This window comes from Opisthocomus hoazin, chromosome 23 (assembly GCF_030867145.1).
Source record: "Opisthocomus hoazin isolate bOpiHoa1 chromosome 23, bOpiHoa1.hap1, whole genome shotgun sequence".
NCBI lineage: Eukaryota > Metazoa > Chordata > Aves > Opisthocomiformes > Opisthocomidae > Opisthocomus > Opisthocomus hoazin.
The window spans coordinates 7,078,193-7,102,528 of record NC_134436.1 but is presented as its reverse complement, the minus strand read 5'-3'; the positions used below and the strand labels follow the sequence as shown (position 1 = coordinate 7,102,528).

Here is a 24,336-nt window from a genome sequence, read left to right as displayed (position 1 = left end):
TCCTAAAATCACAACTCCTACAGGGCGCTTGCAAGCTACCAACGTTTCCCGTGCTGGAAGAGGGACACATCGTGGGGCTTTCCTTGCTGGGCGAAGCAGAAGGCAGCGAAGCACAAGGGCTGCCCATGCACGGGGGCGTGAGCTTCCCCCTGCCTGCCTGGGCTGCTGCCTGCCCCGGGCATGGGGGGCCCTTGGCAGCACCCCAGGATCAGAGCCTCCCAGGGCCAACCAGGAGTGACCAGCTCGTCCTGCTGGGAGGAAGCCACGGTGCGGCGAGGTGGTGGTAATGGCAGGCTGGAGAACAGGGCTGTGTTGCTGCCCGCCTGCAGACCCCACCAGCACCTGGGAGGTGCTGGGGTCAGCCAGGCTGCGGTTTCCTCCGGGACAGCCCCGCCTGCCTTCACAGCCACAGGGGAGGGGAAATGGTGTGGTACCTGTGGGATGCAGCGTCTGCGGGTAGGGCCTGGGGAACCAGCACCCTGGGAGATGCGAGGCTCTGTACGCCTGCCTGCCATGGCAGCACTGGGGCCAATGGGTCCAACTCCCAGCAAGTGTACCTGCCCTGGAAGGACCCCCGAGAGCAGGAGCGTGCTGTCACCATGGGTGACGGATCCGTGAGGCCGCTGCCATCACTGCAGTCCTTGGGCTTTCTGGCGAGGCAGCCCTGCTGCACGACTGCCGGCTCAGGACAGCCTCTGGTCACCGGGAAATCCTCCACGCCATGGGGCTCCCTCACAGCACGCTCCATGATGGCCCCCGCGGAGACGCTGCGTGGGTGCTTCGGCCTGCGCAGGCCACCCCCAGGGCTTTGCCCTTGCTGCAGGGAGAGTAAAGGAGGGCACACTCTTTTGGCTGCCCTCACAGCGAAGAGCAGGGTCTTTCTCATTTCATCACACCCTTTCTGAACACACGCAGTACCGGGGTGAAATAATACCTTTTTTTTTTTCCCGCTTTTCAGTGTTGTAGCAGCTCTCCAGTGGCGTCATACACTAAAACTTGCCTGAGCATGTCCTAATGTGTAAGGAGAGACGAGCAGAGAGGATGGTGGAAGAAAGAGCCCAGCGATCTGGTATTTAATCTCAGCTCTGTTACTGACCAGCAGACGTTCAACACTTGCCTTTTTTCATGTGTGTGCTTTAGATTCTCCTTCCACAAACTGACGATAGATACAGATTGCAATGTCTTTTTAGATCTTTTATATAGTTTTCAGTTTAAAAACATATAGAATGTTGTCTGAGGAGTTCTTCATCACTGTTTTAAATATGCATATTCACTATTAGTAGTTCTGTGTTTAAGTCCTAAAAAATTTCTGAAATACTGTCTCAAAAAGAAAGTAAAACCAATAAAATCTCAGATTATATTCTTCCTCAAGAAGAATTAGAACTATTTGACCCCTTAGACTCTACTTTCAAGTAACACTAATGAAAACAAGGTCTAGTAATTATATTTATCAAATGTTATTATATATTTGATATGAGGGAGATATATATTAATCCAAAATAATTTGGGGTTTGTCCTTTAGGATCTTTGGCCCTGGCTGATGACCTCAAGGAAAAGCCACTGTCTGAAGGGAAGAGAGACTTGGACAAGGAGTCCGTGTTAAATGTAGGTTTTCCATTTTTTTGTCATATTTTTCAATGTGCTAAGGTGTTCTGCACAGTAAGGATTATTTATTAGCCACCCAGAGTTTTTCCAGATTTTATTTTTGGAATTAATGAATGATAAATAGAGAGTTTATAACAAGGCCAGAAAACATTATATGTGCAATTTGCTTTAATATTTTTCCTAAGAACAAAAAATCCTAAAAAAGTGTGTACTATAAATTTTAAAATTCAGATTATACTCAATTTTAAACAGTTTATAGTCTTAATTGTGTCCGTATTTTTACTGGGTTTTTTTAATTAAAAGTTAAAGGAAGGGGATATGATCTCCAACATAAGCAAAAATATGTTGAATATAAGATAATTACCTGTACAGACATGAAAGCCTTTTACCATGTTAATGTCACAATAGCTCCATCTTGTGGTTTACCAAATATTACTTTGTTAATTTTTACTTAGATTCTATAGGAAAATTAAGGTCGAAAACAGAAATGAAAACGTGCTTGTCAGGAGATGAATATTTATATACGATCAATTTCATTGTAGTTGTTTCTAAAAAAAGAAAAAGAGGAACAGAAAACAAAAGTAAAGCCTGAATATTTATTAGTTGCCTTCAGTAGTTGCAATTTGCCATATCTAAGTGGATAATTACAAAAGGTGGGAAGTTTTAGTTAAAATATTATTTCAGACAATCAAACAAAAACTTCTGTAAAGATTATGATGATTAGCTGTGTTACTGAGTTTATGAGTCATATGTACACTGCCAGTGAAGTTTTGTATCTGTTTCATACAGGCGTTCAAGAGTGCTGCTGCTGATCAGCAGTTTAACCTTGAAGCTGCGATTAAAAATGTTGACAAAATGTCCAACGAGCTGAAGAAACTAAATGGTAATTCTGAGTTTATCTTCCAGCTAAACAAAAAGCTGCCTAAGACATCGATTTAAGAAGTCCGCCGTTGTGAGTGGTTCCTGTATTGTGTCATACAACCGTTTTTTAATCTAACGAAACAACACAGTTGCTCTTTTGCTTTGAAATATTCATGTTAGCTAACCATGGAAAAAAATCTGTTAGGCAGTCAAACTCATTCCTTTGCAGGGACAATAATAGTCTCCTAATAGAAATATTATGGGTATGCTACTACTGAACTTTATTTAACCATCTGGAAGTAAGCAAAACAAGGCAACCCTTCAAATTTTTGAAAGAGTCCGTAGATGAACACTTCAATAAGTGATATGTATAAATTGCCATTCACTTAGCATGTGCCGTTCAATAAATCCCACGATGATACATTGCCCTTTGTCTTTCAGTGGAAAGCCAGCTACTGCTTTGTGACCTTATCTTGAATTTCAACTGTCCAAGGAAGGCCAAAGATTTAAAAGAAGCTGAAGAAAAAACCTGTCGTTTGACAGATTAAGTAATAACATCCATTTTCATGCATTGTCTTCTATTAATACTGCTTCAGTTTGAACTGTAAAATGATAGTATGGTTTCCTGCAGTTAGGCCAATTTTATTTTAAACTGAAAATGCGGAGTGGAAAAATACTGTAAGTAGGTTGTTGATTTTGAGAGGGTTTTTTTAACCCAAATTTCCCAAATTAGACCCCTAAGACTGGAAAGACTGATGTAATTACCTAGGAAGGTTAGGAAACTGGGCACAAAGGTTTTCAGATGGGGTTGTCTCCTTTTAAGCAAAGACATATTGGAACAGTAACAGGAGATTTTAAATTACTTCAGGTCAAGTCATTGCTCTCTTATCTCAGTTGTGTTCCGGAAAATGGAGTAAGAAACAGTCAGTAAAGGAGGAACTGCAACTTGTCATTTGATCTGCCTTCCTCATTCTAAAAATGTTGCTGAGGAAGGAGGCCAAAGAGCAGATTACTGCTGGAAAACCGAAAGTACTTTCGTTCTAGTTTCTGTAGTGACTTTCTAATGCACCTAGATACAAAAGGAGGAGTGAGTTAGGGGTCTAAATACTCTGTCCTGGAATCTTCTTGGCCCAAAATTTGAGTAGCCAGTATTTTCGTGTGGTTCATTACAACTAATATTCAATCGTACTTTACTTGTGGACATGTTTGAATGTTGAGATGTGTTTTTATTCATATACAAAATATATTTATCTGAATAATCAATATTTAGTCTGCTGAAAAAAATTTGCAGTGTTATAATTTGTTATGCTAGTTTACATTTTATTTCTCTTTCACTAATGGATGATTTAAAACAAATAAAACACAATTCCATAGGAGGTACTTCTGGGTTGTCAGACTTCTCAAGGCAGTGCAACAGAATTGAATCACATCCTCCAGCTCCCATAATCAGTAGTAATATGGGGGATGTTGTTCTTAATTTTAGCATTTTTTGAAAAACATACATTAAAACTGACTTTTCTTTCACAAGATTAGTAGTGAGCTTTTAAATATATTGGGCTAGAAACAGGTTTTGTCAGCTGAAGAATTTTTAAAATTTTATTTTCCATCTTTTTTTTTATGACTCATAGTTGCATGGGAATGAAATGTGCTAACTTTGAATTCCAGCTCCTAGCTAAATATACTAGAAATGAACATAACATTTACAAAACACATATATTTAAAGTAAAACTGTTTATGAAATCTGATGATCTCATCTGAGAAGCTATACGAATTATATGGAAGATATTTTTCTGTGTTGAATTTTGGTGCAAATGTTTCAAGTGATATACACACAAATGGCTTTAAAGGAGAAAAAGTGTGACAAAGTCTAACATAATTATCAAACCAAGGTCTCGTCAGAAAACAAATGTTACTAGAAAACCGAGGCAGAGGGTTGGGTAAACCCCACTTAACAAAGGAGAGGGAAAACCTCGTGGCATACTATGCTTCAGTGGCCCTCAGTTGCAACTTATATTTTAGAACAGAGAATGTTATTCTTTTGCTTGAAGAAAACCACAGTGAAAACAAAGAAGTTGTACAGGAGGAACTACATTTAGCCTGGTTGTGTCTGTCTGCTTTCTAAGAGTTCGGGGTGTGTTCTGCTGATTAAGAATCACACGATGATAATCTTGTTGCTGTGTCTGCTACAAAAAAGTGGTTGCTTAATTTGGAGTCAGAAAGACACGGCTAAAGAGCAGGCTGTGTTAAGGGAGAAAAGCTGGTTTCTGAGTGAGGTTCAGGGATCCTAGGAGATGCATAACTCCAGTTTGTGGGCTAAGATGTGCTATCAGTGAATCACCAGTGGTACGGCAGAGAGAAAGTGGTATTTGTAGATGTTTTATTCTTCTCAAGAGCTGTGAACAAAGACAGTTTTGTAGCTGAATAATGTAGACACAGATCTTGACAGGCAGCTGCATATCCAGGGTTGGAGGTTTTTTTTGGTGTCTCTGAAACCTAAATGTCTTTAGGATCCAGGTCAGAGTTCCAATCTTTTCATAGTAGCGGCCATAGTAAGATTTATTGGGAAGTGTACTGTGGGAAAAAATTGGGCTTTTATTCTCGTTTGTCTAGTCCTTAACTTTGACAATGTTTGGGTCTTCTCTATCACTTTAAATAACTTGATTGCTGCTGCAGTTCTGATCTGAAAAAATAGCTTACTTTTTCCTCCCCCACCTCCTATGAAAGCAGAGGCTCATGTTGGTGTTAATTTCTGGGTCCTTTAATTTGACGTGGAAATAAGTTCAAGGAGATACACATATGTTGGAAAATAAAAACTTCTCATGTACTGTATGATTAGTGCAGAGTAATATTGTAGGAAATTCAGATTTATAAAGTACCACATTTAAGGCATAATTTAAAAATAATATTGTCCTTTTTCCTTAAAATTTAAAGGATTTTTAATGAATTAATGATTTTAGTTTGCTGAAAAAGGAAGTATCTCGAAGCTTACAAACTTCAGGAGGCTTCATTACTATATGTGGTCTTCATGAAGGTCTCACTTAAAGATGTCCTGCAGCATATTTTAACATGCACTGGTTTCTTGAACCTCTGTCTTTTCCATCAATCAGCAGAAGAGGTGTTCTTTGGAAGTAATCAATGATATCTGCTACAGAAGAAAAATCCTGTGGGATGGAAAAAATGAGAAGGCTATGGCAAAAATGTCAGAAATACTAGTAATCAGTAAAACCAAAAGAGGGGTTTTTTTAAACTCTAAATAATTAGCAGTCTTATAAGGTCCAATAAATAGTATCAGATCAGTTGTTTTCATTCCTGTCATAATCTTTAACTCAGTAACTCTTAATCTAGTGTGTGTATGAGCTACTGCAGTGCTGTATAATTAATTTATGCAGTCTTGACCTGTTTGATACATGATGTTGTCATTCTGCTTGACATGATGACAGCACTTGAAAGTTCAAAAAGTTGACTGATAAATTCAGAGAGTTCTGACTCAATCAGAACTACAGTAGGCGTGCTGACCAGTCTGCCTGGTGCCAGTAAATCCAGTGCAGTACTGCTGGACGTAAGAAAACCAGCAGTCTGGGAGCAAAGCAGTAAAGGGGGGCAGATACAGTTTGGCTCCCAAGTGTATATTTCCCCTATCTGGTATCTGAGTGGTAAACACACATTCACTAATCGGGTATGTCGATTTCTAATAGCTGTATTCTTAGGTTATCCCTTCATTCCCTGAATGCAAGCAGGAGAATCTGATTTTACTCTCAGCAGTAACATATGCTGTCGGGAATAACTCTAAGACAATAAGCAGAGTTCCACTGGAGTAAAACAGCTGCCAAGTTAAGTAGCCTGACATTTAGGAACGAGACTGGAGGTATCTCAAGATGAAGGGAAGTAGTGTGGAAAACATATAGTACCTCTTTTCCTTTTAAGCCAGTTCCTAACAAATATACGTGATCTTGCTCCTGGTAACGAATCTGAATGTTGTATACTTTATCTCTGTACAACACCATCAGTACGTACGGATGAGTAGCAGTTTTTCTTGAGCTGTCTCTTACCAAGAAAGTTCCATCCTGAAATATGAGAAAATGAATGATGACAAATAGACGTCACTTCTGGGTTTGATCAGCATCACAACCTTAACTAGAGCACTCATGCTTTTAAGTGTTTTTTCTTTCTGAAAACTCTTTTCTCTTGGTAAAAGAAACTGCACTGTTAAAGAGTTTAGGTCATTTCTCAAAAGTTTTATCTTTCCATTTGCATGTGCTGTGAAGCATCACAGAGCAAACAGATTTCCCACAGTGATAGGATACAATTTGGTTTATGTCCACATGCTCAGCTAGGCCTGGGTTTCACCTATTTGAATCTGTTCTTCATTTTGCTGGTAAATATGACCTAGAAAAGGGTGGGATTCATCTCATCTAATTCAAGCTATCTGAAACTTGGGATTTGCAACAAATTCCTCACTGGTGACAGAGAACTATTTCCAGACAGCAAATCACTCCTTCTAGGAGAGGCAAAGTGAAACTGCTTTCTGGAGACACATTAATCTGTTCTCTTGGACTATGGAAAATGACAGCCCTCATGGCTGGTTTAAACTAGCTGTGTAGCTTTTATGTGGGTAGAGATATTTGAGATGAATCCCCCACTTGAAGTATCTGTGCTGGCGCTATAACCTTACCATGTTATTTACCTTTACCCTTCCCATATAACTGCAAGGACATCTAGCTAGACCGTGAAGGAGACGGAGAGAATCACCAATGATTCAAAGAGTACCTTGTTTATTTTTCGAAGAGCTGCCTCTGCCTCTGGCCGGGTGACATAAGCAACATACCATTCACCATTTAGTGAGCCCTGTGTTTTTGTGAGAGAGGAGAAAGTCAGCTGTCAATGAATGAGCTTGTGAGGTTAACAACAAAGAAGTAGAGAGAAATTTGTATGTGAGGGATATTCGGGTTTACGTGCAGAATCTCTGAAGGTATGAGCTTCAGGGATCCTACTAGTACATATTACTGTATGGTAAGTGGCACTAAATGATTTTAAAATTCTTTGCTTACTTTGGTAAACTTGAAAATATTACAGACCTAGCTATGATATGTCTGCAAGTAAGCTGGAAAAATGGATATTTCCAAATATTTTCAGTAAAAGATAGATTTTAAGAGATATTTTCTCTTTTTGCTGCCTTGGACACTAGCATCCTTTGCCTTTGTTTCTCTGAGGGTGTTTTTTTAAAATTTTTCCTTTTTTAACTATCATCTCAGACAATAATGCAGACTTCCTGTGAACAGACCATGTATGGTTGCCCAGCAGTGTTATCACCAGGAGTGGTTTGCTCTTAACTTGTTATATCTAAAGACATGTGAAACAAAAAATGCACTTAAAGGGTATGAATTCTTTACTCACCAAGGTTTTCTGGAAGAAGAACTGACTATGTAATGGTAGTTCAAGGCAATTGTGCAAAACAAGTAAAGCAGCAAACAAGTATTTCTCTTATTTTGTTCTTCTGGGTTTTTGCTATTGTTCTTTTTCTTGGTGAAGTCAAAATAAGGCACTAAAGTTTGACACGGAGAGGAAACTGAAAGCACGTCCTAACATCCTGACAGTGGCTACTAACTAGCAAAACAACTCTGAAAAACAGTCTCTCCTGAAATCAGAAAATTTACTGTGTTTAGCAGTTATGGTTAATACTTGTAATGTTTTGTACCTCGTCTTCTTCCATGTTTGTTTGGTGAACAGTCTGTCTGCTAGGAATTGGCAATGGAGGTCTTATATCAACTGTGCCTCTTGAAGGAGATCTGCTATTGCTGCCTTCAAAGATATAGAAGTAGAAAAAATGTTAAAACCAGGAAAATAATTTCATCTGTGGAGTGCGTACATGGTGTAGAATCTTGATTTTTGTGAGGCATGAAGATTTTCTATCACTCTTTACGTAAATTCGTTCTTGGTGCACAGAGACTTTAAATGAACTTTTGCAGTTCAGCTTTCCTAAGAACCAGATGAACTTGAAACACAGGTCATGTCCTTTTAACTTCTGTACCACAATTACTCAGTTGAGAGAATCTCCGGTTTCTTTAGGGACAGAAGTAACATTTTGTCTCTGCGTTCCTTGCCTTCTTAGCATGTAGAAGCTAAAAAATGTCACTGTAAGACATGGGCAGCTGTTACCATAGGTGAGAAATTATTTGCAAAGCAACTGATTTCTAAGCTTGCTTTATTTTTTACTTGTCATTGCAAGATAAATAAGCTATATATTTCACACGGAAAGTATTTTCTCCCTTTTTCCAGAGTATTAGTATACCACAGTGACTTGCAGGTAGTGTTGCTTAGCTCCCAGTAGTGTTAGCTGTATTGAAGAAGATGCTTATATGAAGTTTGGACAATGGTTTAAGTAGGCAATAAGCCCAAACTTCATGGGGAAAAAACCCCTTAGATTCAGACTAATTTACACAAAATGCCTTTCAGGAACTTGATAGTTTTCTGTTCACAGTTCAACCAGAAACATCCATATGAAAACAAGATTATAGGAACTGCACTGAAACCACCTTTCAACCTTCAGTCAGTTTTTGCACAAAAAATGTAAGAATACAGGATACAAACCTGGATGTAAACGTGGTGGTAGAGAGCCACTTGAAGACAGGATTCTAGCACTATTTTAAAAAAAAAAAAGTAGTCAGTATAAATACAACATTGCTATACAACATTTTTATGCTCTGAAGAACAGATCTGGACTTTGTGCCTGTTTTACAGAATGTGAGATCCTCTTGAGATCTGTGCAGGATGAGGATAGCCTTCTCTTTCTTCTTTTTGTTTTTCTTTTTCTTTCCTTCTTTCTGTGCAAATAGATCTACTATTAATTTCAACTGAAGCTCAGTATCTGGGAATAAGGTAATCAGTAATGGGCCACCAAGTGCTCTGTGCCAGGGCCAATGTAGAAAAGTACTTCAGCATGTTGAGTTTTCACAGGGAGCGACTACTTCATTGTGCTAAAGCAGGAAACACGGGCAACAGCTTGCTAGGTATTTCTTTCTGTGGGGTTCCATTTACAGAGTCATTTTTCTTGTGGCTTCTATAACATTGTGATGAAAATGCAGTTTCTCATCATTAATGTTGTAACTATGCATGTGGAGCTGCTGGAAAGAGTCCAGTGAAGGACCACTAACATGATAAGGGCCTGGAGCATCTCACATATGAAGAGAGGCTGAGGGAGCTGGGACTGTTTAGCCTGGAAAAGAGAAGACTCAGGAGGGATCTTATTAATGCATATGAGTAGCTGAAGGGAGAGCCAGGCTCTTTTCAGTGATTCCCAGTCGCAGAACCACAGGCAGTGAGCACAAACTGAAACGCAGGAGGGTCCCTCTGAACAGCAGGAAACACCTTTTTACTGTGAGGGCGACTGAGGACTGGAGCAGGTTGCCGAGAAAGGTTGTGAAGTGCCCATTCTTGGAGATATTCCAAAGATGCCTGGACATGGTGCTGGGCAGCCTGCTCTAGGTGACCCTGCCTGAGCAGGGTGGCTGGGCCAGATGACCTCCAGAAGTGCCTGCCAATCTCAGCCGTTCTGTGATTTTGTGAGCTATGAGCTGACAGTGGCACAGAGCTCCTAGCTGTAGCACTGTAACACTTCCACGTGCCCATGCTTTCCCTCCTGCGTTCATTTTTATGCTTTTTGTTAGAAAATCTGCAATTTCCTTTTATGGCCTGATCCCAGAACCCACATCCAAAACGCCACAAATGAAGAGTCCCAATCTTCAATTATTTACTTATTTTTAAAAATTTCTTCACCTAATTGCGAACAAACTGCCTGCACGCTTTTCCTTTGCAGTCCATATTTCTCTAAATGAACTGTACAAAAAGCTCTGGCGTGAATATGTTAATTACATTTGCAGAACAAAAACACTCTGTCGTGACTTGTGATTCATTGGAGAGAATTGGCCAAATGGGGCCTCTGCTACAGCAAAATTTCGACAATGCTGTTTGAATATAAGCAGAAGTGTTCATCATAGGAATAGTCCATATTTGCATATGACCTTGCTATTGCTGCTGCAATATTAGTTCTGCTTGGCTGTCAGCAGTTCCACAGGTTGATACTGAATCAGAGGAATTAATCAAAGAGCTATTAAAAAAATACAGAGATTAGAAAATGTACTTCAGAGTTAGGCTCAAGGAGCTCACTCTTGACTCATTAAAGGCTAAGTCTGTTGCACACTACACCAGAAATCAAAATTTAATTAAGGGCTCTTCCATCTAGCAAATGAAGACATAGCAATCTAATATTTGGAAGCTGGAGCTAGAAAAAATGGTAGTTGAAGCAAGGTTCACAATTTTAAATAGGAGTTATTAACTAACAGAGTGAAATTTAATAAAGGGGTGGGGAAATTCCTTCAGATCCAAATCTAGCCAACTAAGGTGTTGGGTTTTTTTTTAATTTTGAAGCAATTCAGAGTCATAGCTCTAGCACTTAGGCTCCTAGAGTGTGCAGAATCCTTTTAAAGAAGGACCTCTTTGACCTACATCTGCATAGTTTTGTAGGAGAAGATGATCCGTTCCCCAAAGGGTTTGTCATTCCTACAGATTCTTCAGGCAATGGGAGAATTGTCTCCAGAATGGAAGCGGGGGTCTGAGTGCCGCCCGTTCCCCTGCACATCAGGGCCAGGGCGGCAGGAACTAGAGGCTGCAGTTTTGGGGTTTTTTTTAGTTTTGGGGTTTTGGGTCTGTTTGGGGTTTTCTTCGAGATAAAGACTCTTCTTGTACTAAATCCAAAACACAGCAGCTACTGGGAGGAAAATTAACTCTATCCTAGCCAAAACCATGACAGAGGCATTGTACCATGTAGGCCTTAAAATATTTCCTTGACATAGAACTGAGAGGTCTGCATTATTTTTCCTTGGTTGACTGATGTACACTATGTGCTTCACTGAATACAGAGATTCAATTACATGAACGATTCTCCTTGATAGTAGGAACAACACAAATTAGCATGTAGTGGAGGCAAGGGTTTAGCCTGAAAAATAATGGACTGCTTCAAGTAGTGACCTTGTGTTTGCCTGAGAATCCTGTAGCCACATACATACTATTATTTGCTAAATTGCAGAGATTGAGATGCGAAAGGAATGATGCAATAATGGGTGAAACAAACCTTTCTGCACCAGGCATGCTGTTGGATCCTGGCTTAGGTGGAGGCTTGACAGATTTGGATGGGAATGTGTTGGAGCTGTATGGGGGCAAAGATAGCTGTGGCACTGGTCTTTGGGGTGCAACTGTGGAGAGGAAGAGAAGGAAACTTAAAACTTATGTGAGACATTCTTAAGTGAGGTAGAAGGAAGAAATGCTATCACATTACTGCTGTTTCATTAGGTAGACATATTGGAGTAAACTATTCTATAAAAAGTCCTTGAAACGTTACTTACAGATTGTAAATTCATATGGTCAACTGAGAACTTAAAATTAGGTACTAAAATTAAAAATAAACTGAAACAGGCTTGAGCAACATTTACATTTTATAACTTCTGTTTTGGATAAGCCACAATTCAGGTACCTTAATTGCAGTAGAGCTGAAGGTGGTACGTAACCCTGTGTCCTCTGTTACATTGCTTCTAAATAGCAGATTTGAGGTTACCTTTTTGAACTTCATTCCTTTGTGAGATTTCTCCCATATCGTCATAAACAACAGCATAAAATAAAACATCTTCTCCCTGCAGTGTCCTCAGACCTCAACAACTACTGAAAAGGGAACAGATTAACTGCGCTCCGCACAGCTTAAATAGCGCTAGTCTTTATGGAGTCTTGGAGGCAGTGACAGTTTGTAGAGGCTGGGCCAAATCTTTTGCTTCTGTTATGGCATCATTTTACTAACTTAATTTTAGGAACCAGGATTCTGAAGTAATTAATAAATACTATTATTACATGAAACAAGTTCTACTTCTCTTTGTTAGAGTAAATAGCGTTACACAGAAGACTCATACCAGCAGGGTTTGACTGAATGCTTTGTTGAAAATTGGGACGATGCCAGGTTTACATGCCTCGCTGCTTGATGCTGTGGGCAGATGACGAATCTCTGAAATGTAATGTGTTTCAAAATAAGAAATCCTGCTATCTTGTAACTGGCTGACTGAAGGAAGCCATTAGCTATTGATTTCCTGTGTTTTGCAGCTTTGATGTACAAATCTGCATGAGGTACTTTATAAGCATTCTACAACCTGTCAAGATACCACTGACTATTTGAAAAGGCTCGAAAGAAATGACTCTGTGATCTTTTTTTTTAGAACTAAGAGAAAAAAAGACTTTACTTTTAAAAATCACTGTAGAATTACTTACTGTCATCTTCTTCCTGGGGAGCCAAAAGAAAATAAGCATTAGCAACATATTATAGCACAGTTCTTAGGAATGTTTTACAAAACAAGAACCTGGAAGTTCGTGAATTTTTACTATGCAAGGACTCTAATACCTATACTGTCACTTTCATCTAAAATGCTGGGGTTCCTATCTTCATACAACACCAAATAATTTTTAAAGTTCTTGAGTTAAGGTGCAGCGATTATTTACAAATAAGCTGTGAGGCAGGTGTTCCATAAAGGATCTTGACCGAAAGTAGTCAAAACTCTCCGCAGATGTAAACTTTCCTCATTCCTTACAGTAAGTGTTGGCTCTCAGAGTTACCCAAAATTGAAATCCTTAGGTCAGCTTAAGCAGAAAAAATGCCCAAAAACTAGTGCAAAGCAAAATCACTTCTCCTATGTCATAAAAAAATTCTGGCCTTATTGTTCCTGTTATCTAAGATGAAGTACTCAGGGAATAAACTGAGCTTGACATAGAAGAACTATTTAAGAAGAAACCAGGTGCTGTGAAAGATCCGTGAGTATTTGTTATAACTGATAGAAGAAATGAGTTTACCTTTTCCAGAATTATTAGTTTATACAAGTAGTTTACTGTAGTCCCTATACTTATAAATATTTGCTTTGAGACTATACTTACTTCATTTTTTTTGTATGGTGGCCAACCCTGCCTGAAATGAAACGAAGAGAACAAAACATGAATCATAGATGGAATATTACTCATTTATTTTGTGTGCATTAGGCCAGATTTTCTACTAAGACATGAATTACAGACCCAATGAATGGAGAAATAAAATATATAAACATCACAAAAATATCTAACATCCTAGTTTTCAGCCATAATGTAAGACATTGTGCTAGTCCTTAGACCATCTTGATTCTGTCAACAAGGAAAATGTCTGATGAATTTATTATAAGATTAGAGCTTAAAACAAGTTTTCGTGATGATGAAACATTAGACTTCAAGTCTTGAACTCATTTATAGTACTTAGCAACATCGCTGGAGCACATGATAAGCCTTCCAGTCTTTGTTTCTCTGATAAATTTATCCTGGCTGATTAGCAGATCTCAATTACTTTCTTATTTTGTGTTAAGATCAGCCCCACTGTGCAGCCAACAAGTTGTCTAGAAAATGCTAGAGAATCATCTAATTATGCTAGAGAATGCTGTTTGCTATTAAGGAGTTTCTCAGGCTAGTAAAATCAATGGTAGGAAAGTAAAGCTTTCTTTTTCTAACATCCTAAAACATACAGTAATAGAACTCATGAAAGAACGTTCCATAGAGCAAGAACTTGATCTGGGGATAAGAACATGTATCATACATTTCTTTGTACAACTTGGAAGGGAGTCATGCCCTGCATAATGGTTGTTTCAGATGTGACTGGAGAGGGAGCTGCTTCTGCATTCACACTTCTCTGCAGCTTACAGCACATCCTGTCCATACCCATAAAGTAAAACTTTGATACCCACAGACATGTCATGCAGCAGCAGTAAATTATGCTATTCTGGGTTGCATATCCATATTTTTTTTAAATTTAATCTACCCTTTATTAAATGTCGTTTACATGAACACTTACTTTACAGGGGTTTGCTTCCTTAGAGGAGGTGGATTGCCTCTTTCGTATCTGTCGCTTGGTGGTACAGGAGGTTTTGGCATCATTGCTAGCTGTTCCCCCAGGGATCTAAAGCAGGAGCAAGATGATGAAATAAAGGCAAAAAGCTGCTTACTAAGAAATAATGGTAATGCTGGCATCTAAAGTCTTGTTTCCAGAGGCAAAACTCTTACCTTAGCTGTGAAGTCAGAGGCTGTAAAACAACAAGGGATAGTTAGGAGAATGCGTAAGTGTATCAAAATAGGCGAAAAGCATCAATAAGCACCAAACCAAAAAGACCTTACCTTTTCAGCAAAGCCTGGCTTCCTCCCTGAAAACAGTAAAAGCTTACATTTAGAAAAAATGGAAGTTAAGATAGCTAATTAAACTTTCTATGAAACAAACAAGTTTTGGATATCATTGAAAGTGAATTTTGCAGATTGAAGCACTGAGCCTCCTGAGATGTAAACCAGAAAAATATTTTGGCTTTGCAAGAGATGACAGAATTGCAATATCTCTTATGAAAGGAAAATTTAAAACTTTTCACAATGGCATGTATTACAGTCAGATTTTCTATGGTTCAACTTTCGATTACTGGATATGCTTGTGCCATTAATGTAACAGACAATAGTGTTTAGATAATAAAGAAAAATCATATAGTAGTCTCTTTAGGTTCTTTGTAAATTATGGTCTTCAGGTCTGAAACAAAGGCCTTTTTTTTCTGTGTTCATTCAGTTCTCAGCATCATTTTACGTCTGGGTGCCAAATTACATATAGTAGTGTATGTAGAGTTTCGTTAGCTTTGTATGCAAAAGCTAATTCTTCTTTTAACCTACTAAAGATTTCCTTGTTCATTCACTTAATTGTTAGATCAAACCTTTATTGCACAGGGATCTCATAGTTTCTTTCTTTTCAACTTGTCCCGAGCTAGGGTTCCTACTTTCTAGATACAGTTTCTCTCACTTTATAAGTATTGCGCACATTATTTATTCTTAAACAGATGTATGTTATTGGATTATGGTATGTTTCTTTGAGCCTTGTTCTTTTGCATGAATGATATTCAAACTGGTAATTTTGAATAATTAAAAAACACCATTGATATTAGCATAAGCAAGTACTGACCTGATGCTGAGCTTTCTCTTTCAAATGGTGGAGCAAAGCGATCCAGTGGGGGCTTTGTGCTTCGGTCTATAGAAGGGGCTGGGGCTAAATACAAAAGCTGTGTAAGGTAATTTTCTAGTATAGGTCAATATATCTCTATTTTGTATAGCCATGAACTACTGTTACTTCTTAGAATAAAAAATGAAGTTTCTGTATAAATAGTAGAAGAGAGTGGAACTGAGGAGATACAGGCATAAGTGAAGAGAACATTACAAAGAGAAAACCAGCTGTACTTACGTTTCAAAGGCTTAATATTTCTGTCTCTACTCAAGTCATTGTTGCTTGATGGAGGAGGAAAAGCCGGCAGCTAAAACAAATATTTTACATGTGGTTAAAGTATGTCTTCACACTTCTGATTTAATTTTATTATATTAACCCCGCCACACCACATCTGCCAATCTTCGTCTCTGGTACAGCACAAGGAATAGGTCTTTGCTCAGAGCAGGAAGGACAGGAGCCATTAGCACTCCTGAAGAATGACCTATGTACATGGGGTTTTGTTAGGTGCAGAATGGCCTCCATCTCTTTCGTGTTGCAAGGAATACTCTAGTGGGATGTTACCTTTGGAGACAGCAGGAGTATTGTCAAAGGAAAGAAACAGGAGCTTCAACAACACTGTTGTATCTTTGCCACTTCAATGCAACAGGTGTTAGTTAGAAAACAGGTATTGAAATGGGTATTGAAATTAGTGGATGTAAATTTTGAAGTTGAGAAATTTATGAAGTCTGTGTTGCTGACTGAGGCAGGGGGAGAAACGACTGTGCTTTGTCGTTTGTGCTTTTTGGGAGAGCTGAAGTCAAACAGCATTGTGCTGTCAGCAGCTGCAAAAGGTGTCTGCATGTAAACCTAGATTTCGCCAGACAAATGGCTTCCAATATTTATTCTTAATTCAAAAAAATAGAGCAGCAATTTAGGACAGCAGTCTCAAGAACTCATGACACCTGAGAGTCCTGGGGGGTTTATGTATATGAACTATGACACTGGGTCAGACCAAAACTCCCTGTATCACATCCTAAAATTACCTTTATTTGTGTACAGGGTAGGTCTAATGTAGGTCTATTCAGTGACCTGATACAGTGAATGTATAGTGCCAGTTGTAAACAGCACAATAGCTTTCAGTTTTTATGTGGTCTTAATTCAATTGGATAATTTCTAGAAGTATAGCTGGGAAAAACTTAGCCTTTTTTTCCTTTTAGAAATATCACTAAAGAAGTAAAGAGGCATCCATTATAAATCTAAAATTTCTATGGGAAAGGCATTCACAAGTGGGTACAAATTTCCAGTGTAAGAAACAGCCAAGTAATGTGAAATACTTTAATATATTTGTCCCGTGAAATGTAATTGTTCCATGACAAAATGGCCACCCTGCAACAGAGTTCAAATCTATTTTGGTTCCTAACGTTTTTCCTCTACATACACGATAAAAATGGCATTACACCTGGACTTCTAAGAAGGTACTAGCAAAGGAAAGCAGTGAAATATTAAGCAAGGAACCTACAGAAGCACCTCTTCCCCCAAACGAGGCTGGTACTGGGGACGGGCCAGGTCTCTGGGGTGGTACTGGAGGCTGATGTGATGATCTAGTTGTTGGAGGTCTGTCTAAAGAAAACAAAAATCCCAAACTAAACAACTACACAGAGTTTGGCTATTTTATTCTCATTAGACTTTTAGCAAAAAGAACCCTTGCAATAACCTGCAAACTGAAGTTAATATATCGTAAAGACATTGTTTTGGTAAATAATGGAGGGTTGCCTTATGCTCAGTGTGGCCCTGGGAGTTACTGGCTCATCTGCCCCGCTGGCGGCGAGGTGACTCCGCCTGCTAGTCTGCTGCCCACGCTACTTATCTTTGCAGTGACTGTGTGAAACCCCGGCCAGGCTAAACGACAGTTTCATACTCCTGTATTTGACCCCGCAACTGCAGGCTGCTGAAGAATCAGACAAAACAAATGACAGGCAGAGAAAGCTTTTCCCAGTTTTCACTAGAGTTTTTTGCCACTGTTGTGACAACTTGCTCTGTTCAAGGTTGCACTACTAAAGCAAATACAGTATGCACATATGTTTAACTTAATGCAGATTCAAACCAAAGGCCAGAGAATGCACACATCACACAAAACTGATCTTTAATCCAACAGAGCTTGTCTGAAGAAAATTTGGCTTTAGAAGTCACAAAGCCACCAATATGCTGTAAGTCTGTGTCACTAAATCTTGTTCATGAACTACACTGTTGACTTCAAAGCCTTCTGTATTCTGTTACCAGCCGCCTTAAAATGTGGCTGATAATGTATGAAAATACCATTTACAATTTATTAATAGCACTTATGTTTTAGTAATTACCTATATAATCTGTGTTGTTTGAAAGTGACTTGGCAGGAAATATGACATTTTGGTGTGCTTCCTCATTATTGGATGGAGGTGGCTCATAGCCATCACTGTCATGTTCTGCTTCCTCAGGTTCTTCTGTCGGTGATTCATAGTCAGCCTCATCTTCCTTTTCCTGGTCATCATCAGGGCTTTCATAGTCATCATCTTCATCCTAGCAAATGTACATAAAAGATGGGTGCTCTAACAGGGTACTGAACACTTCAGTGAAATTTCCTTGTGGCCTTTCACTGTGGCATTTTTCACTCTGTAGAATATGAAGTTTTTAAAACCAGTTTGAGTGAAAAAATGCCCTGTTGAAATAAAATAGGGAAAGGAAGCAGCATGCTATTAATGCATACTGCACTCCACAGGTTAAGAAAGGAAACAAGTCTCATTTTATAACAGTAACTGCAGTGGAAGCTGAAGATAAGGTGATAGGTTATTGAAATGCACAGTGCCTTTGTTTTAGGTAGCAGACAAGGCACCAGCAAACAACTCAGTGCTTCCTAGAAACACATTGGAGCAGCAGTTAATGCCTGTCGATTTTTGTTCTTACCTAATAGCAAGTACTCTACAGTCTGCAACTCAACTATTTAAAAATGCTTCACACAAAAATGAGGTCTTTCATATGAGTCTTGGTGTGCTCCACTGACCAGAACAAAACAGCTTCATACAACTTGCAGGACCTAGTAGGATCACAGTGAAAATATGGTAATGGTCATTGCACACATCTTCTGTGCAATCTGCCAAGGCTTACAAGAAGAAGAATATTCAATTTGTCGTTGGTATCTTGACTGAAAGTTCCAGACTAGCTCTGTATTGACATAGAGCCCATCTGCTCTACGGGTGACTATTTTCACGTTTTGTGCTCCTAAAATAGCAGCAAATCTCCTGCCAACTTTGTAGCAAGTGGTTTTTAAAAATCCTTCTCCATTTTTTGCAGAAGACTGTTGGCACTGGTCAATGTAAGAGATCTTCATAAAACCCGGACTGTGCATCAGTCAGCTTTTTCATTTAGCTAGCTGAGTTGTGTATGCTTCATCTAATGATGTTTACCAATGCATTTTCTATGCCAAAAGGCAAAAGGAACTTTTGCAGTGTATTTGGCTTCAAAAAGTTTGATTTTTCAACAAATCAACTCTAGAGAATAAAATGGCAAGAATTTGCCGTTGAATGACATAGCAACCTTTCCTTTATTAGCCACCTCTTTTAAGAGCTTGAAATAGGAGTATAAAATTCAGCTAAGGTTCTGTGGAGACCTGGTCATAGGCTGTGAGCTTCTACTTGAGCCAGAGGTGCAGCACTGCCATTCAGAATCTCTGTCTGGCATTACCGGGGGAGACTCTTTTCTCAGTGAAGAGATTTGTGTGCAGCTACTCCAGTCAGTCATGCTCCTGCTGCTCTTTCTCCTTGCCCTAACAACCCCCTGCCATCTCTCACTCCATCCGTGCTGCCCAAAGCAGAGAATGAGAGAAATGGTAGACCTTACGGAAGGGATAATCCCTTCAGCCAGTAGGTTTTGTCAATCCTGATACTCACAAACGAAGACCAGCCACCATCTTCTTGACTGTATCCTGCGTGAAGAAGCATAACCACAGGCTCCTTAGCAAGTACAACTTTAAACTAGCAAGATGTAACTTGACAAAAAGGACACAACAAATCCCAGATTAGTTCTGAACCACAATACTGTGTCACAGGAACAAGGCAGGCAGGCAGTCATGAAAGGTACTTCAGATAACATTCTGATTCAAAACTAAGAGTATAGCTCTCCTTGTATGAGATGATATATGTGCTGTCACTTCAGGTTTGTCCTACACTTCCAGTTTAAATAGAATTGGAAGTAGAATGCTTTCAGAATAAGCATAATATTTTTGCTTTCATATCAAAGGTTTTTTTTTTAATTTCAGTAGGACTGGGGGAACATGGTAGCTTGCGGAAGTTTAATAGTGGTCTATTAAGAAAATAACTGAAATAAAAATTCAGAACACGGCAGACATCTAGAAGCTTACCTCTCTAATATGGGGTGCTGCCAGGAGTAGGGGGAGAGGGCAGAGGTATTGGAACGGAAGTATATAAGCACTGATACTATGTATTGGGTTAAAGAAAGGCACTGAAGGTGGTCATGTAAATGTCTCTGCTCTTGCCTTTCTTCACCATGTTTTCTAATTTAAAAATATTTTTTCTTACTTGTTCTCCTGTAACTACTCTATTCTTCTTGCAACTTCTTCATGCTCTCATCTTTTCCTGTTTGTTGTTTTGGGTTTTTTTCACCCCCCATTTACTCTGCCCTGCAAGGATTAACTTATTATTTTAATATTTTTAAACACTTTCTGTTGTTAGATATTATCTGTCAGTACACACTTACCTGGATTTTCAGGAGATTTTTGTGTTTGGGCCCTACAACAAAGATATACAGAAATAAGTTCCTTCCATTTGCAATTCTTAAATGTTTGAAGCATACTGAATTCTGTTACAAATAAAGGTAATAGCTACCTTTAAGAACAGAATGAAGTTTATATGATGAGTTTAACTCTGCCCAAAATGCCAAAAACACACTACTTCATATTTCACATACAGCATCCTAATGTAAGCTAAACTGTCTTGAAAAAAGTTCAAGTCAGTGAGGTCGAGTGTTTAGAAACAAGTGGACTCAGTAAACAGATTTACCAGGGGCCTCAGTCCTGAAAATAGAAACTTTCTTTACTGACTCCATTCAAGCTGCTGAAAGTCAAGTTCATAAATATTTGTAGGGTTGGTCAATATTTTTGTGGTTTTCAATTCTAGTTTTGAGCTCTAGTTAATGTAATGGTGTAAAATCATGGTATCAGGTGATGTAAAACTGTGTTATGTAGACTAGACTTAGCTTTTCATTGTATATGAATATAAATGGTTCTTTTCTCATGCAATGTTCTTGCAATTTTTGCTCTTTTTCTATTGCAAGAATATTACATTCAATGAGAAATCATAAAGTATTAAAAAGTGTAATGATGTATAGATCTGTGATGTGCATTAATGATGATTTATTAATGGAGTAATATGTGCTTAGACTTTATAGCATTCCTAAAGATTAATTTACTCAGGTGGAAAATTGTATGAAATTTATATGTTACTTGGTTCTGGACATAGCAGAAGTATCTAGGGTGTTCATGGGCTCAGGCTTTGCTAGTTTCAACAGATGACATAAGCAAAACTGAGTTTTATTTTATATAATTTACATGCTGTTCCTCTGACCCAGCTATTATTGACCAAAGGGAAAACAATCCAGAAAAGATATATCTGAAAGCTTTGAACAAGAAAGCTGAATTGTTTTACTTACCATTTGGGAAAGAAAGATAGCCTCCCTTCATTTCTGTTTATTTCTTGACTTAATTTACTTACAATTCTATTTAAAAGAAACACAAAAATAGTTTAAAAAAACTCCTTGAAACTTGTCAGTCACTATCTTAGCTGCTGTTCCTCAATATTTACTAAATTAAATCTGGTAATTCAGAATTATTATTTATTATGTGGTAAGAATATTGAATTCGTCATCTTACTGCAAAGTTGCACTACAGCATATCCAATTGAAAACGAGACATTTTTTTACATAGATAAAACTCCATATTGTTGGATCAAGTTTAAAAATAAGCATTAAATCCAGCAAGCCTTAGAGACTTTGGGTGTGGTAGGCATTGTGCACTAGAACACTGCTTTAAATAACGACCATTACTTTGTATCATTTTGCATGGAAAGAGCAGATAACACTTCAGGAAACAGCTTCTACCAAGGTTATAGTTGCAAAAGCAGGGATTACATGTAACCTGCATCTATTCTCTGTTCTTCTTGTCTCCCTCCCTCTACAACCAAGGTGTACCTAATCCAGAACCCCCCCAGTAAAGAAGGTGAAAAGATGCATTTAGTTCAGTGTTATAACACACTCTCTGGGCGAGGCGGGGCAGAAATATTTGTGGAACATGAGAAGACTGTAGCTTTACGTCTACAGAGGTTTTTCCACCTGGAGGTGTTTGTCATCACTCATGCATAGTTTGTACACAGAAGTAGGGTGAATAGCAACCCATGAAATGCGGTCTTGAGTAAAATCTTGGTCAGGAGCATGCATTTATCCTGCTAATATTGCTGGCATCTGTAGCCAGCACAGACATCTGGGACTGAGAGTTTTTACATTGACTGACTCCTTGAGAACAACTCTGAGGTTACAAGACAGTCATAACTGAGATGAACAGAATTAAGTCTTCTATTTTTTTCCCAAATGACCTCATGGGTGCATATATTTCATGTCTAACTGCTTTTCTGGGCTGGGCCTTGAGGAAGACAAGCTTTCAAGCAATCAAGTTGTAAAAAAAATTCAACAAAGACGTCGATCTTTTTTGATCCTGAATCATGCTAAAAATCTTTCTCCCATTTTGAATATCCCTTCTCTTGCTCTTGCTACTTTCATAGCACTTTCATAATTAATTCATATTAAAAGATAAATTAAAAAGATAAACTATGGAAAGTGCTATGACGACAGATCAGGCTGCCAGCAAGTGTCGGAAAACAAGCCATTTCAGATCAGTGTGATCGTGCGGTCTGAAAAGGATGAAGGTGGGTAATTTGAAGTTAAGGATATGTACTTAAGGATCCAAGAATGAAAATAGAAAGGCAGAGGAAAAATATTTCTGGGTTTTCTTTTTCAATACAGTACTTTGCAGTTTTCTGATTTGAAGCAAATATTGCCATACTTGCCCCTTTTGAAATCAGCACATGCACAGATACTAATAATTTAAGGATTATAGCTGTCTAAATCTGACATTGTTACCCAAGCAAATTGGATAAAGCACAAAATATGCCAAGTTATAGATATAGGACTCCTCTCGCTCTTCTTCTTTCCCATTCGATCAACAGTCCCCTGCACAAGATATTTCCTTCTGCTGCAGGTGATAAGGAGGTTGCTGTGTGAATAACAAATTCTGTGTGAGACATCAGGAAATGTTCCGGGGTGAACAGTGCACTGCGTATACCTGTTCTTTGGCTGAGAATTGGATTACAGAACTTGTGTGTGGCTTGTTCTCTGTTGTAGAAGAGGTAGAGGAAGGATCTTTCATAATATTGTGTTTATTTTCGGCTAAAAGGGTAAACTGAAGATCACGGGTTTTAGAGCTGGGAATTCTTTTAGTTCAGACTTCCATGGGTATGAGTGAGGTCTGAGTGTTTGGAAGCTTGCTGGACTAAATCTATGCTGGCTGCTATGAGGATTTACACCAACTGGTTTTTGAGGAAAAACTGAAAGGAAACAGCTGCTCATCCTATCTTGCTGCCAAAAAATTCATTGTTTGCTGCTTAAAATACAGTGCCTAAGCTTTACCTCAGGTTTATGTGAAATGCTTCAAATCAGTGGCTCAGAGAGGTTATTAGAAGAAAGCAAAGTTTAGAATGGTAACAATTTTCAGGCAACATTATTACAGAAGGTCGGGTGCTCTGAGCAGCTGAGTCTGAAGCCATGTGAGGAAGGAAGTACCAAAACCACACTGCGAGTTGTGGGAGTGGATGATAGGAGAGGATAAGGCAACAGCACTTGCAGAAAATGTTACTCAGACTTCTCTTTCTCTTTCTACCTCCTCCACCAGACACTTAGCTTAAAACTGGCAGGAAGTCAAAAATAAAAAAACCCCACACAACTAACCCCAAAAGCAGTACTCCGAAACTGGCTTTTGTTCACTTAACTGCAGATACTGTTGTCATGAGTAGAATCTTCTGCAAGTGTTGGGATAAAGGACTTAAGATGGGTGAGAGAGATGGAAGACAAAGTCCTCTAGGACCAGGAAGTTGCGTGGTTGCGTACTGAATGCTGTCGAGATCCTAGGTTGTGACAAAGTCTTTGGTTTGGCCTTTGAGAAAAGTCTGTTGGGCAGATGCAGTCTATCATGTGGGCTTCAAAACTGGCTGAGTATCAGTTATGTTCTAAACCTTTCAACAACCATTAGCATCTCAGCTGAGAGAGCGTGTGTGCACACACATTCCCCTCTGCCCAGGGCATACCTTTTTAAAAGAGAAGGGCATCATAGGTTTCTTAATTTTTAGGTTTGCACTTTGACTCTCCTGAAAGCAGAGCGACTTTCAGACTGTGCCACATTTGTAGGCTCTGAATGTGTCCCGTTCAGAACTCAGCACACTTATGCTTGAACAGGTGGATGCAATTATGTACTTCAGGGCAATGGTGCTCTTTTTATTACTGGGCATTTTCACAAGTGCTACGGGATATGCCATAAGCTTTCTGACCAAGGTTGAAAATTTCAGATCTCAGGTTTGCCAGCAACCTGCCGCTAAGGACAGCCAGAGGGATCAACAGCCTGTGTTAGTACCTTGACTTACTGAAAACTTGGAAAGGTTTTCTCTGAAGATAGTAAACAATAAGAGTGGCAAAGATTAACTTCAGTGCTTAGATCATGGTTC

The 24,336-nt window shown here is 38.9% G+C and overlaps 1 protein-coding gene across 1 annotated transcript in view; it reads right to left on the bottom strand.

Annotated features, from left to right (window-relative positions):
* Positions 1–1,883: 1,883 nt before the first annotated feature.
* Positions 1,884–24,336, bottom strand: part of LCP2 (lymphocyte cytosolic protein 2) — a 33,882-nt gene continuing 11,429 nt past the window's right edge. Inside the window, exons 4-21 of the mRNA XM_009937490.2 lie at positions 21,221–21,286; positions 20,270–20,301; positions 19,444–19,478; positions 17,878–18,076; positions 17,040–17,140; positions 15,779–15,848; positions 15,503–15,586; positions 14,686–14,711; positions 14,575–14,594; positions 14,366–14,470; positions 13,429–13,459; positions 12,772–12,784; positions 11,594–11,714; positions 9,055–9,104; positions 8,162–8,265; positions 7,234–7,311; positions 6,375–6,530; positions 1,884–5,627 (exon numbers count right to left, since the gene is read on the bottom strand). Coding sequence (XP_009935792.1) covers positions 5,505–5,627; positions 6,375–6,530; positions 7,234–7,311; positions 8,162–8,265; positions 9,055–9,104; positions 11,594–11,714; positions 12,772–12,784; positions 13,429–13,459; positions 14,366–14,470; positions 14,575–14,594; positions 14,686–14,711; positions 15,503–15,586; positions 15,779–15,848; positions 17,040–17,140; positions 17,878–18,076; positions 19,444–19,478; positions 20,270–20,301; positions 21,221–21,286 — 1,414 coding nt within the window. The 3' untranslated portion in view covers positions 1,884–5,504. The remainder of the gene's footprint in view (positions 5,628–6,374; positions 6,531–7,233; positions 7,312–8,161; positions 8,266–9,054; positions 9,105–11,593; positions 11,715–12,771; positions 12,785–13,428; positions 13,460–14,365; positions 14,471–14,574; positions 14,595–14,685; positions 14,712–15,502; positions 15,587–15,778; positions 15,849–17,039; positions 17,141–17,877; positions 18,077–19,443; positions 19,479–20,269; positions 20,302–21,220; positions 21,287–24,336) is intronic.